The sequence below is a fragment of the Oncorhynchus tshawytscha genome, linkage group LG32, assembly GCF_018296145.1.
Source record: "Oncorhynchus tshawytscha isolate Ot180627B linkage group LG32, Otsh_v2.0, whole genome shotgun sequence".
Classification (NCBI taxonomy): Eukaryota; Metazoa; Chordata; class Actinopteri; order Salmoniformes; family Salmonidae; genus Oncorhynchus; species Oncorhynchus tshawytscha.
The window spans coordinates 4,186,745-4,200,222 of record NC_056460.1 but is presented as its reverse complement, the minus strand read 5'-3'; the positions used below and the strand labels follow the sequence as shown (position 1 = coordinate 4,200,222).

At 41.9% G+C, this 13,478-nt stretch overlaps 1 protein-coding gene across 3 annotated transcripts in view; it reads right to left on the bottom strand.

The window, feature by feature from the left end:
- The window catches only part of LOC112230443 (kinesin light chain 1), a 34,941-nt gene extending 21,925 nt beyond the window's left edge, over positions 1-13,016 (bottom strand). The window contains exons 1-7 of one of the 3 annotated variants that reach the window (XM_024396759.2): positions 12,917-13,016; positions 5,146-5,413; positions 3,903-4,133; positions 2,494-2,572; positions 1,895-2,123; positions 1,571-1,658; positions 887-988 (exon numbers count right to left, since the gene is read on the bottom strand). In XM_024396759.2, the coding sequence (XP_024252527.1) occupies positions 887-988; positions 1,571-1,658; positions 1,895-2,123; positions 2,494-2,572; positions 3,903-4,133; positions 5,146-5,394 (978 nt within the window). In that variant the 5' untranslated portion in view covers positions 5,395-5,413; positions 12,917-13,016. Of the gene's footprint in view, positions 1-886; positions 989-1,570; positions 1,659-1,894; positions 2,124-2,493; positions 2,573-3,902; positions 4,134-5,145; positions 5,414-12,267; positions 12,613-12,916 lie in introns of those variants that run through there. The other 2 variants (XM_024396758.2, XM_024396760.2) reach the window with 2 other exon arrangements.
- Between the last annotated feature and the right edge of the window lie 462 nt (positions 13,017-13,478).

Genomic DNA, 13,478 nt, shown 5'->3' with positions numbered 1-13,478 from the left:
GTTGAAAAGCAATCCTCATGAAGCTGGTTGAGAAACTGTCAAAGTTCTTGAAATGTTCCAGATTGACTGACCTTCATGACTTAAAGTAATGATGGACTGTCGTTTCTCTTTGCTTATTTGGACTTGGACTTGGCCTTTTACCAAACAGGGCTATCCTCTGTATACCACCCCTACTTTGTCACAACACAACTGATTGGCTCAAATGCATTAAGGAAAGAAATTCCACAAATTAACTTTTAACAAGGCACACCTGTTAATTGAAATGCATTCCAGGTGACTACCTCATGAAGCTGGTTGAGAGAATGCCAAGAGTGTGCAAAGCTGTCATCAAGGCAAAGGGTGGCTACTTTGAAGAATCTCAAATATATTTTGATTTGTTTAACACTTTTTTGGTTATTACATTATTCCTTATGTTATTTCATAGTTTATGTCTTCACTCTTCTACAATGTAGAAAATAGTCAAAATAAAAAAAATCCTTGAATGTGTAGGTCTGTCCGACCTTTTGACTGGTACGGTATATATAAAACATTGATATTTTATGGCTGCCATGAAACCATTAGAAGTGTTACGGGACAGAGTGACGGCATAATATATATATATTTTTTTAACAAACCTCCGCCATCATCAAAGCCATAAAAAATTGTCATGTAACACGACCTCAATGTCTCGCCATGTCATAAATCATAATGATGAGCTGGTGATGAACTTCGGGTTATAAGCACCACTTATGTAAAGTTAATTTTCAATTCCAGACTGCGACATTTGCAATTGTTGAGTATATTAATTAGTAATATTGCTAATTGAATGAAGCACAGTACAAATGAACTGACATTGTATAATTTTACCAAGTATGTCTGCACTGGATATGTACTGCACTAGACCTACCTTCTCTCTGATCTCCAGAGCCCTCTTGCAAAGGGGCTCAGCTTCCTTGTACTTCCCCCTCTTGCCATACAACACTGCCAGATTGTTCAGTGTCGCAGCCACCTGAGAAACAGAGAAGGATTAGTGAGCAGCTCTCATCGTGTTATGTAGCTGCTCTGTACCTGCAATGCGGTGAGTCAAACAAGGGAGCCTGTACAGTTTAAATGTTTCCAAAATATACTCTCTTATAAACCTCTAACACCACTACATATTGACATGAATACAAAATTGACAATAGTTGTACAATTTGTGATAACGGACATTTCAACTTTGGGAGCATTTACATTACAGTGAGCGAGCACCTTTTGCATTCCTATTATGCCCATGTACTATCCAGGAGCCGGTGATGTGGATGCGTACGAATGGATATTAACAAACTTCTCTCTGCCTAGATGTGTGCCCAAGTGCTTGACAACCAGATTTGCCATTAGGAACGTGCTAAACAGTACATTCCTGTAATGTATTCATGGCCAACATGCTTTAGGATTAGCCAGCCCTTGGAGCCGCTGACGGCAGTTTCAACCTGACCTTCTCCAACCCACGTCCTTACGAATCCTAATACAAAAATAAAAAAACATGCAGAAAAGTTCTGTTTTGTCTAGTGAAAAAAAAGAAGAGATTGCTCCATCTGGTAGACTAACTCACCGCAGGGTGGTCTTTCCCAAGGGTTTTCTCCCGGATAGACAGTGCATCATTGAGCAGGTGAGCCGCCTCCTTGTATTTGTTCTGGTCCCTGAAAAAAAGAAAAACACATAATAGTCTAAAAGAAAAAGACCCGGAATAAACTCGGTGCTGAAGGGAGAAGCAGTGTGTAGATAAGTGGCATAGGTGGTGAAAAAGTGTGGTTATATAGGTGTTACAGTATAATGATAAAGGATAACAGCACATACGTGTGATAACCTTTCTCCTGCTGGAGCCGTGTTCATATGGTGGCTCCAACAAAAAGACCAACGTAAAACGCACACACACCTGTAGACCAGGGCCAGGATGTTGAGCATGGTGGCCACGTCAGGGTGGTCGTGTCCGGATGTCTTCTCCAGGTCCTCCAGAGCCTGCTTGCAGAGGGGCACGGCCACCTCGTAGCGGCCCTGGGAGGCGTACTGGATCACCAGGTTGTGGAGGGTCCTCAGGCGGGCTGGGATCTCATAGCCACCCTGCTGGGCTGCGGCCACCGCTGCACTGTTATGCTGGTGAGGCACTGAAGGAGAGATGCGGTTTGTTCACAGGTAGAAGCTTTGGGCAGTTACTGCAGAGTTTTAAGTTCTTATAATATGGATTTAAAATTCTCTCTTTTGTATACAATCCATAGAATACATAAATATTTGAAGATCAGTAAAATACCAGTTCTGTGCTGATAAAATTATCAGATGAGGGTCGTCAGCTCAATATTAGAACAACTCAAGTTCAAATATGGGACCTTAAATAAAATTTTAAAAAATATGACGCAACAGGTTGTTTTTTGACGTTACACACCAAAGCAATGAACATTCAACTAAAATGAATAATCTATACTAATCCAATACAGGATGATGACGCAGGATATGGTTGTAGGTAGACAGACCACTTACTTCCTTGACTGTTGTCCTCCTCATCATTGGGGAAGAGGTCGTCCAGTGTATCTTTAGGAGGCTCTCCATCTTTCTCCTCCTGGAAAAAAACTATTTGTCACTTATTGGTTTAAGGAGTGGAATTCTAATTCTATACACAGTGACAAATACATTTGTCAAGACCCACCACACAGTCTCAAACAGCTGGGCAGCACTTTTGACTAGAAATTAAAGTTATATTGTGCGTTTCAATTCGATGGAAACTTCTTGTGGCCATCTGGGATTTAGAGTCAATGTTTGACAGACAGCATGTGAAAATCCATGCCGCAGGGTGCTCAAGGAGACTCGTGTACGTCATCACGGTTCCCTTCAGGCTGAACTAGAAATACCTCACCCCATCTTCCACATTCATACCCCTCGTCTTTGCATTCTCAAACATGTACTACAATTATAAATATTCAACAGCTGACATCATTTGAACAGTTCTAAATTCCAGTGGACTACATTTGGTACATATTAACGAGCTCTCGTCAAAATGTATAAATGTTAATGACTAAATTAATTGCCTTAGCAGCCAAACGATAGAGGACTTCTGCCCACCATAAACTTTAATCAGTTCATAATGGTTGGTGCGTCATTGTAAATTAGAATTTGTCCTTAACTGACTTGCCCAGTTAAATATAGGGCAAATAAAAATTAAAGTAAATGAGACCAATTCATTCACCTTGGCAGCCTGCATTGCTCAGAGGGAAAAATAAAGAAGGTTACAGAATATGGAGCTTGTCAGTCAGGCCTGGGCAACTCCAGTCCTCGGGGGACTGATTTGTGTCACACTTTTGCCCCAACTAACACACCAGACTCCAATAATCAACTAATCATGATATTCAGATAAAAATGAAATTAGTTTAAAATCAGGTGTGTTTGCTCGGGATGGGGGTTAAAGTGTGACACCAATCAGGCCTTCGAGGACTGGAATTGCCCAGGTGTTAACTAAGCTTTACAAAAAAGGTGCTCTCAGCTTTAATTTAATCTTGTAGGGAGAAATCCCTAGCCATCAATCCGCTCTAAAAATTCTTGCACATTAATGGAGAGATCAAAATCCTGGTTGAGAATAGAGAATGTAGACTATAGGCAAAAAAAAAAGGAGGTCAAGTATTATCGATAGGTCAGTTGCAACCCACCAGAAGGGGCTTCATCAGCGGAGGCAAATGCAATGCCTGATTACTTGCATGATGATTACAGCTCTCGAGCTGGTTCAATTGTTTATGATCAAGGAGTGTGTGTGTGTGTGTGTGTGTATACATTACCTCAGAGAAGGAAATGTTTTCATCATCATAATTCTTGAACAGATTCACGAGCAGTGTGTTTGTGCTTGTGTGTAAGCAATTGTGTTGTGCATTTAAGTATGGGTGTGTGAGTGCATAACTCACAGTAGGGGACACATCCTCGTCGTACTTCTTGAGCTGGTTCATGAACTCCAGATGCTTCTTCTCCTCCTCCAGCTGGGCCACACTCTGCTCGCTCTTCTGCAGCTTTTGCTGGGTGCCCGCCAGCTCGTCTCGCAGCCACTGGTTCTCTTGGCACAGCCGACGTACCTGGGCACGCAGCTTCTGCTTCTCCGACTCCACAGCGTTCAGGTGGGCAGACAGGGCCATCATCACCTGACAGAGAAAGGTGTATACATGCAGAGGGATCAATTAATTATGCATCATTGTATGCGATTCAGCCCTAGGACCATGCCTCAGGACTACCTGGCCCGTAGACTCCTGGCTGTACCCGTCCCCAGTCCACATGATCTAGCTGCTGCTCCAGTTTCTACTGTTCTGCCTGCGGCAATGGAACCCTGACCTGTTCACAAGTTGTACTACCTTGTCCCAGACCTCCTCTCTTTCGCTCTCTCCAGAACCTGCCCTCTCAACCTCAGATTGCTTGGCTATAAAAAGCCAACTGACATTTACTCCTGAGGTTGCCCCTCTCTACAACCCCTGATTATTATTTGACCCTGCTGGTTATCTATGAACGTTTGAACATCTAGAAGAATGATCTGGCCTTAATGGCCATGTACTATCAATTGCCACCCGGCACAGCCAGAAGAGGACTGGCCACCCCTCAGAGCCTAGTTCCTCTAGGTTTCTTCTTAGGTTCCTGGCTTTTGAGGGAGTTTTTCTAGCCACCGTACTGCTACATCTGCATTGCTTGTTCTTTGGGGTGTTAGGCTGGGTTTCTAAATAAGCACTTTGTGACATCTTTAAATACATTTGATTGATTGAAATATGATTGATAGATAAAGGTATTTGTGGCAGCTGTGGATTCCTGTGGCCAGAGAGAGGCAGGCTTACATAAGCCAGAGAAAGACTAGTCAACTTCAAAACATGAAACTGACGCACGCAACATTAATTCCAGTTAATGTTTACTTACAAGTCAGATACGTTCTTATTTACAATGACGGCCTACCAAACAGCAAAAGGCTTCCCGTGGGGATGGAGATTACACATTTTCTAAATAATAATATAGGACAATACACACATCACGACAAAAGACACCACAACACTACATAAAGAGACCTAAGACAACTCATGGGGATCCACCCCAAGAACGGATTGATTAACATTACCCAAGACTCTCCCGTATGGCTTACTCTCTTCATATAACCCAGGGATCGTCAACCCTTACCTGCGCCTCGCCCAGCCCCAGCTCGATCATCTCCACTGACTTGCGCAGCAGGCTGGACTTCTCGTGCACCAGGTTGGCCTCCTCGTCCTTCTTCAGGCAGCGGATGGTCTCCAGCAGGCTGTGCAGGATGGAGTTGTGCTCACTCTTCAGCGCCTCCAGGCCCTGGATCACCAGCTTGGTGCTGGAGATGATCTCCTCCTGGGACAGCTTCTCCAGACGGTCCTCCCTGGGGTACACCATTATTGACATTGCCTGGTGGACTTAGAGGCTGGTGGAGGGAGAGAAGTGGAAGAAAAGGAAGGTGGAGGTTAGGTCACTCTTGGGGCAGTGGTTCCTTTCAATGCAATGACCTCACTTTTGGGAATTTTCTTTGGACCCATCAGAATAAAACAATAGCAGTTCTATTCACGAGATTCCAACATTGAGACTTCCACTGTCATTATCAGTAGAAGAAAAGGTTGCTCCGTTTACAATCCATGCTACATGTCTTTAATTAAACTGGATAGAGATGTACGAGAAAATGGAAGCCTTGGGATAAAAACAAAAAATGACAGGGTAGGAGTCCAATCTAGCCCACACTCTCTACACTCCCTGCAAATCGACAAAGCCAGAGTAAATAAAACACTTGGCTCCCTCTTCCTTCACAAGACAGTCACATGATTAGGCTTGGCGTGGGCATAGCAGCAGACAATTAGGCTAAACCCCCCCCCGAGTATTTAGCCCTGAGTTCACCATCAAAGCGCTTGCAGATAAATAGGAGTAAACTGTTGTAGCCGACTTAATGTGTATTTCCATTGTGGAATAATTCCGCTCTAGTCACTCGTATTGGTATTCTTATTCCAAAACATAAAACAGGCAGATAATCTCTAACTCTGTGGTGATTTTGGCATTTAAATATCCCATTAAAAAGGTCTGTTTAGAGCCATGGAAACAGACTGACAGAAATAGAACACCAAGAGCCAATCATAAAATGAGAACTAGTCCTGCAACTGTGCCTACGTATCATTTCACCTGGATGCTGTGTGCACACACACACACACACACACAGCTTGACAGAGTGGTACAGTACGCTACTAGCTTGTATGACATTCCTTTCATATTGAAAACACACATGGCATTGAGCCCCAATCCATTCTTTTCAGCAAGCCTTCTAAAAATAGGTTGACTATAGAGCCAAAACCTATAGATTCAGAAGAATACAGAATTGCTTTTAATGGGATTCGGCTGAATGTAATCCGCAAACAAACTAAAAGGATATCTAAACTCTAGATGTGCTGTAGACTACACTGAACACAGGGTAAACAACTAGTGCAAATGGTAGCACATAGGCAGTCACCAATGTTGATTCTCGGCATGACGGATTACAGAGGTCTAATTTCAAAGAAGTAATGGCGCTTTTACAGGCGCATGAGTCATATTTCATGAAAGTGGCTACGAAGCCACTATTAGACTTCTCAAAGGACATCTGTAGGGAATTCCAAGTCAGATTAACCTTTTGGCACAGTCAACAGCGTTATTTCCCCTTTGGAAGACGCCATGTTCAGAGAAGAAAAAAACTATTTTGAGCAAGCATAGGTAAAGGAAAGACTACAGCTACTAGCAAATATGACTATTGGCTCATCAACTGATTTAAAATGGTGACCAGGGCACACTACCATTTAAAGGAGAAGAAAGCTTGAAATATTAAATAGCCCTCATTCTTGCTTCCTCTGTACAATAGACCACCACGAGTGACATAAAAATTTAATGAGAACAGTGTGGGTAATACAGACGCTGCCTCCATCTCCACACCCTGTCTCGTGTCACCCCGTCTCTTTGGTAGCATAAAGCCATTCCTCTCCAATCCCATCCAGATGGAATTATAGGGCCCATTGGCGAGCTATATTTTTGATGTTGATGGCTGTGGGAGTGCTTTATCTTCTCCTGCCTCTGGTCTCTGCCGGTTACTAGTGGATAGGAGAGATTGCAGACTGATGTTTCTGATTTAGGGACACGTGGGAAGGAGGCACAGGTGGTTTTGGTTGGGGAGATGAGATGTAGGGACAGCTGGAAACCTACTAGGGATGTTAAGAAAAAAAAAAAGAAAAACTTCAAAATACCCAAAATAGCTTGGTATACACTGACATCATAAAATTAAAAAAGCCTTCTTTGCAAAGTGGTGAAATATTGTTGTAGCCTATTGTTTACATTTTGATATTCCATAAACATGAGGATAGCGAAACAGGAAGATACTGCTGTTTATAATGATGGTGGATCAGCTAAGTAACCATCTTTTGAAGAACCTGCCTGTGCTCTTCAATTATTCTACTGATGATGTCCAGTACTGACATTTGCAAGTACAAATTTTACAGAAAGTAACTAAGATTGACAGCCTTACTTGAGTCTTGAACAAATGCATCTGCACGCTTCTAATCTATCCATTAACTCATTCAACAATCAATAGCAAAGCCTCTCACAAGTTGACTGCAAGGATCAAGATATAGAAGACTGTGCAAAGCGCACATTCAATAACATAAGCTACCTAACAGTGGTGTTTGCTAAAATTACCACATGCTTACAGGCCTAGGTCACACATGCATGCCATTAAGTCTTGCTCTGGACATCATAGGCTTGGCTCAGCATTTCGTGTCTGGTTCCTCTCAGGGTTTCTTCCTGTGTTAATTCGTAAGACTACATTTCCCATAACGTTTCTGCCCAACTGTGGCAGAATGGTTGATTGCATGTGAACATAGGTAGGCCTATTTGTACACAATATAAAACGAAAATAATGCATTGATGCTCACAGAACCCTTCTTGCTTAGATACACTGAAGCCCTTTAGACTATAACGGACACATGCGTGGACTTGAGATCCACGCATATAACTTCAACTTTCTCAGAACTTTCTTTTCGAAATCAACACAAGTCCAATTTACACACACATATTCAAAGTTATATGGAGATCTAAGGCCCTATCCTATCAAACCCAGTAAGTCAAAAACAATGTACTTCCGGTGTTTTCCAGGACAAAACAAATGTTACAGAGATTGAATGAAAAGCACTGCTGAGTCGCTAACCACCCTCTCCCCTTTTGTCTCCTCGATGTGAAGCAACAAGGCTAAAGATGTTTTTAAAAGCTGGTTTATTAAAGTAGCTGGTCTGATATAATGGCTCTTGAAGCTGACATTTTCCAACCAGTCGGACAATGGCGAGTCATAGCAATGAATCATTGATGCTGGTTCAAATGCCACGCTGCCTCTTTCACAGTGAGGCAGAAGGGAAAGAGGGATACCTACCTAGTCAGATGTACCTAGTCAACTGAAATGTCTTCTGCATTTAACCCAACCCCTCTGAATTAGAGGTCCGGGGGGATGACTTAAAAAAAAAATTTTATAAAAAAATTGGCACTCGGGTAACAGTGGGCCTTGCTCAGGGGCAGAAGGACAGCTTTTTACCTTGTCAGCTTGGGGATTCGATCCAGCAACCTTTCATTTGCTGGCCCAATGCACCTACCTGCCAGAGCGAGGCAAAAGGAGCGAATAACTAGCACAAGTAGAGATCTGAGATAATTGTCTCTCTTGAGTCTCTTGGCTGTCTTCTTGTTACTCATCTCCATTACTAGAATATCAATAGAAATCCCAACCTGTCTGGTTTGAGAGCAGTAATCAGATAGTGGTATTAATAGGATGCGTTTTATGAAAAAACAAGCTTGAAATTTGCAACACTTTTTTCTCTCTGTACAATTAACAAGCTAGCTACATGAGGAAATAGGCATAAGAACTCCAAATCAATATGGCCCTGAACATGTATTGATTCAACATGATGCCTAAATTCAGTCCTGAAGAACATGATTCCCTATTTGTGCAAGGCTAGTACCTTTTCTTATACATATAGGCTATTGCAGTAAATGGAGGGAGGTTTTATGATTTTACAGCATTTCTCTCCAATTCATTCACTTCATCCTTCCTCTAATACAGGGGTGGGCAACTCCAGTCCTCGAAGGCCTGATTGGTGTCACACTTTTTCGCCATCCCTAGCAAACACAGCTGATTAATCAAATTGTATTCTAAACTGACGATCACGATTAGGTGATTATTGGAATCAGGTGTGTTAGCTGGGGCAAAACTGTGACACTGATCAGGCCCCCGAGGACTGGAATTGCCCACCCACGCTCCAATAGGTCAGACACATGATAAATCTGACGGACTATAGGTACTTAGCACAGTAGGAGGCCGTTCCTTCTCTTGCTAGACCTGGTACTGTCGAACCAGCCATTTCTATTTGTAGAATCGCAATGCTCTGCAGTGGCTGACTGAGCCAATCAGAGAGCATGAACCTCCACGTGAAGGAGCTGACAGAGTGACAAGAAAAAACAACAGTCTTTACATCTAGTGCAGGAATTTTGTGCTTGAGGGATTTTTTTTGTTAGGTTTGATATGCACTAGCTCATTAGCTTGCCAACTGAAAAAGGCAGTCACACACTTCACATGAAACTAATGGGGTGGTAAGTGCAGCACAATGTACACAACCCATTTATTTATTACTAAGTGAGCTATCTAGCAAGATGAGGAAATAATAAAATTCACTATCCATTATCCCATACTGCCAGTGCCAGTTCACTTGCTAGCTTAACGGTTAGTATTACCACTTGCCAGTAGAACAGCATAGCTAGCTTCTCCACTGAATCTCGGAGGCTTACAGGCATCGGCTTCATTCAAAAACAAATCCATTGTGATTTAATTATAAATGTTGCGAGCTACACTAGTTATGGCCATCTGGCTAGTATCAAGGGATTACTACCAATACTAGATAGCTAACATTAGCAATCTACAGCAAGCACAAACCAAAAACTACTGCCACCTTGTGGTCTGGAGTATTTACGTTGACAAGAGACAATGAAAAGTATTTCGAACCATTCAACTGCAGATAAAAGCACAACCTTATTCATGTTTCAATTCCCTGCACTGGTAAACTTGTTATGAGACATGGGTAATGATAGGAAATGGAAGGAATAATAGTAAAATGGAGGTGTTCTCTTCAAAGTGTAGTAGCTATTAAATGTTTCAGATATTGTCGGTTTCGTAGGCCTCTTTGTATGTACAGTTGTCTGACAAAGGGGGCAAGGGCCCAACATGATTTCAAAAGTCATAGTCCAAGAGTGCACATTTTACAGCATCACGAGGGTCAATTATAGGCCTGTTACTGTTTGTGTCAGCCTGCTTCAAGGTTTCAACACCAGAGCGAGCATACATTTATTTAACAGAGCACGCTGAGAGTAATCTTCACTGCAAACTACTATGAAAATATTTACAGAGGAACAAGATTTCACACAGTACTGTATGTCTTCTGGGTGTGTGCATTCAAGCACCTGTCTGGTAAAACTGTAACTAGGGGACCAATTTCTTCCTTTTATCTCACTCTTTCAGATCCAGTGACATATTTGACTGCTGTTATGAGCTGTCTGCAGTCCAAAGGTCACTATTTCTTCACTGGCCTTGATTTAACTTCTCCACTTCAGTAAATAAAAGGCAAAGTGGACTGGACCAGCATCTCTGCTCAAATCGTTTGATGCCTGTTATTAGGAAAAAACAGCATTGCTATTTGTAGCATGGGTGCTCCCAAGTTAAATTCTAGTTACTTTTGAAACACATGTTGTGCCCTAGAAACTAATATGGAAATCCGTAAAAAAAATTTTTTTTAGCTTGATAAGAATACCGGTCATTGAAATTAAAGTCATTTGTGGAATACTAGGTTTCTACATTGTGTAAAAGCACTACTTTCCTATTGAGATGCATTAACCCGGCAGGTTTGTGATGAGGACATGCAAGAGATCGGTCATTCATTCATTGCGATGATCATTGATCTCCTGAAGGAGCTATCCCTTTTCCTTTCTGTGTCCCCAAAATGTGTGGATATACTGGTAAAGTTGCCAGGTTATTAGCCAATGAGGTAACATGACTGAAGTGTAAACAAATGGTTATCGACGTTGACGAGCGAGTAGTTTTAGAACAGCCCACGACAAAGTTTATTAATGTAAAATGCGGTCCCGTCGATATACTGTAAGACCTAGTTGGGCTACAAGCAAGCCATTTTCACTGCAGTAATGGTGAAACCATGACAAACTAATCTGCACTCCCTTGTTTCTTTAGGGCACTTGGAAACAACGGTACAGCAAAACATTATCACTACAATAATTATCTGGGAGATTTGTTTTCAGAGTCACACAGTGCTTCCAAAATAAATCTCCTGATCCCATGAGAAGGGTGAAATTGCGGCCCCGTTCATATTGCTATTGGTCCACTTTTACGCTAGGACTCCAGTACACAGACGCGAAGCAGGGACACTCCAGTACAATAGGTGGCAGTAACTTGAATGCCAATCACCAATAAACACCAAAGAAGAAGAGGCGGGGGTGACAATGTTGGCTAGTTAGCTAGGACACAGGTATATGCAAAACCGGAGATTCCAACAAGTAGGTGTAGACATCACCATAGACAACTTTGGGCCAATTGGTAGGATTGTATCCCCAGCACTGTATCCCCAGAATACTGCAACAGCTTTACTGTTAGTCTTAGCATGTCAGCTAACAAATTAGTAGCAGAATAAGTATCATGCAAATCATGTTGTGAAAACAAAGTATGTTAATAACGACGAGGCTGCTGAAAACCTTTATTGAAACGACAAGTATCAGCAGTGCGCTTAGGATGCCGCCAAACTGTAGTGAATTATTAAATGGGAAGAACAAGGAGTACCCTACGGCTACATCCTACTCGGGGGCGTGGTCACGTCAAACCACGCCTCGCCGTGTACCTAGAAAATAGCATGAAGATAGCGGGGGCGTTCGTGCATCAATCAATGGGATGCACCCCTGCCCAGTCATGTGAGGGCCTAAAGAATTTATTTCAATTGACTAATTTTCTTATATGAACTGTAACTCAGTGAAATGGTGCGTTTATTTTTTCCAGTATAAAGAAAATAGGCCTTTACAAGGACTGTTATTATAGGCTAAGTTACTTACTGTCTGTAGCGGTGTAGTCAATAGGGAAAATCGATCACACTGCCTCTGTGTTCTTTCTTATGCAAAGTGTTGAATTCTGTGAGCCCCCAAAAAAACAGATGCTCCCATATGCATGTGGTTACATACCTAAATTGGTTAATTCCTCGTAGGACAGCCAGGAACTATAGGAGTCTTCTCGATGTACATACACACAGCTGAGCCAGCAAGAAACCTATCCTAACAGAATTCGTAGATGAGCGCGGCGATATAGTTTGGGATAAATGCGTGGAATTTTTCACAAGAACGACGCCATTTCATTGCGCACAACTGACAAACAAACCCATCTGACGATACATTCTAACTAATGATAAATGGTGTTGCCGACGGAGCATATTTTCGTCAACCACTAAGTGAGCTCGTTTTAAATCCAAAATGTCTTCCTTGGTTATTGATCTCCCAGCATCCACAGCGAAAATGTTGAACGTCGTCGTCATGTATTGGATTTTTTCGGGCGTGGCTGCAGAGGCTGTGTGTGTCTGGCACTGACTGACCGTACGAATAACAAATCCAAATGCATCATTTCCAAAGATGCATCATTGATATAGATGAATAAGTCATTTATTTTATACATTTGAATGTACACTTGCCTTCAAGTATTCTACATCGCAAATACATAAAGTGTCGATTTGATTAATAACCTAGTTGTAATTTTAAAAAAAGTAATACAATTAATATGGTAAAAAAATAAATAAAAATGGTTCAGTATATCACAACTTAATGTTCGATGGTTCCTCACCCTGAAAGTAGTCTATGGGAGAAACTGTAATCCATGGTTCGGTCTCTTTGAACATCCACTAAAATCTTTAGCTAACATCAGCCATGACTAGCTAAAAATAAAAGGACCAAGCAGAGGTCCTCAAGAATAGATCAGTAGTTTCTAGTAAATCATTGCTCAATTGTGCACCAGGGCCTCCCACTCTTTCTATTCTGGTTAGAGACAGTTTGCCCTGTTCTGTGAAGGGAGTAGTACATAGCATTGTACGTGATCTTGAGCTTCTTTGCAAGCCTTCATTTCTCACAACAAGAATAGACTGACAAGTTTCAGAAGAAAGTTATTTGTTTCTGGCCATTTTGAGCCTGTAATCGAATCCACAAATGCTGACGCTCCAGATACTCAACTAGTCTAAAGGCCAGTTTTATAGCTTCTTTAATCAGGACAACAGTTTTCAGCTGTGCTAACATAATTAGAAAAGGGTTTTCTAATAATCAATTAGCCTTTTAAAATGCTAAACTTAGCTAACGCAACGTGTCATTGGAAGGCAGGAGTGATGGTTGCTGATAATGGGCCTCTGTACAGT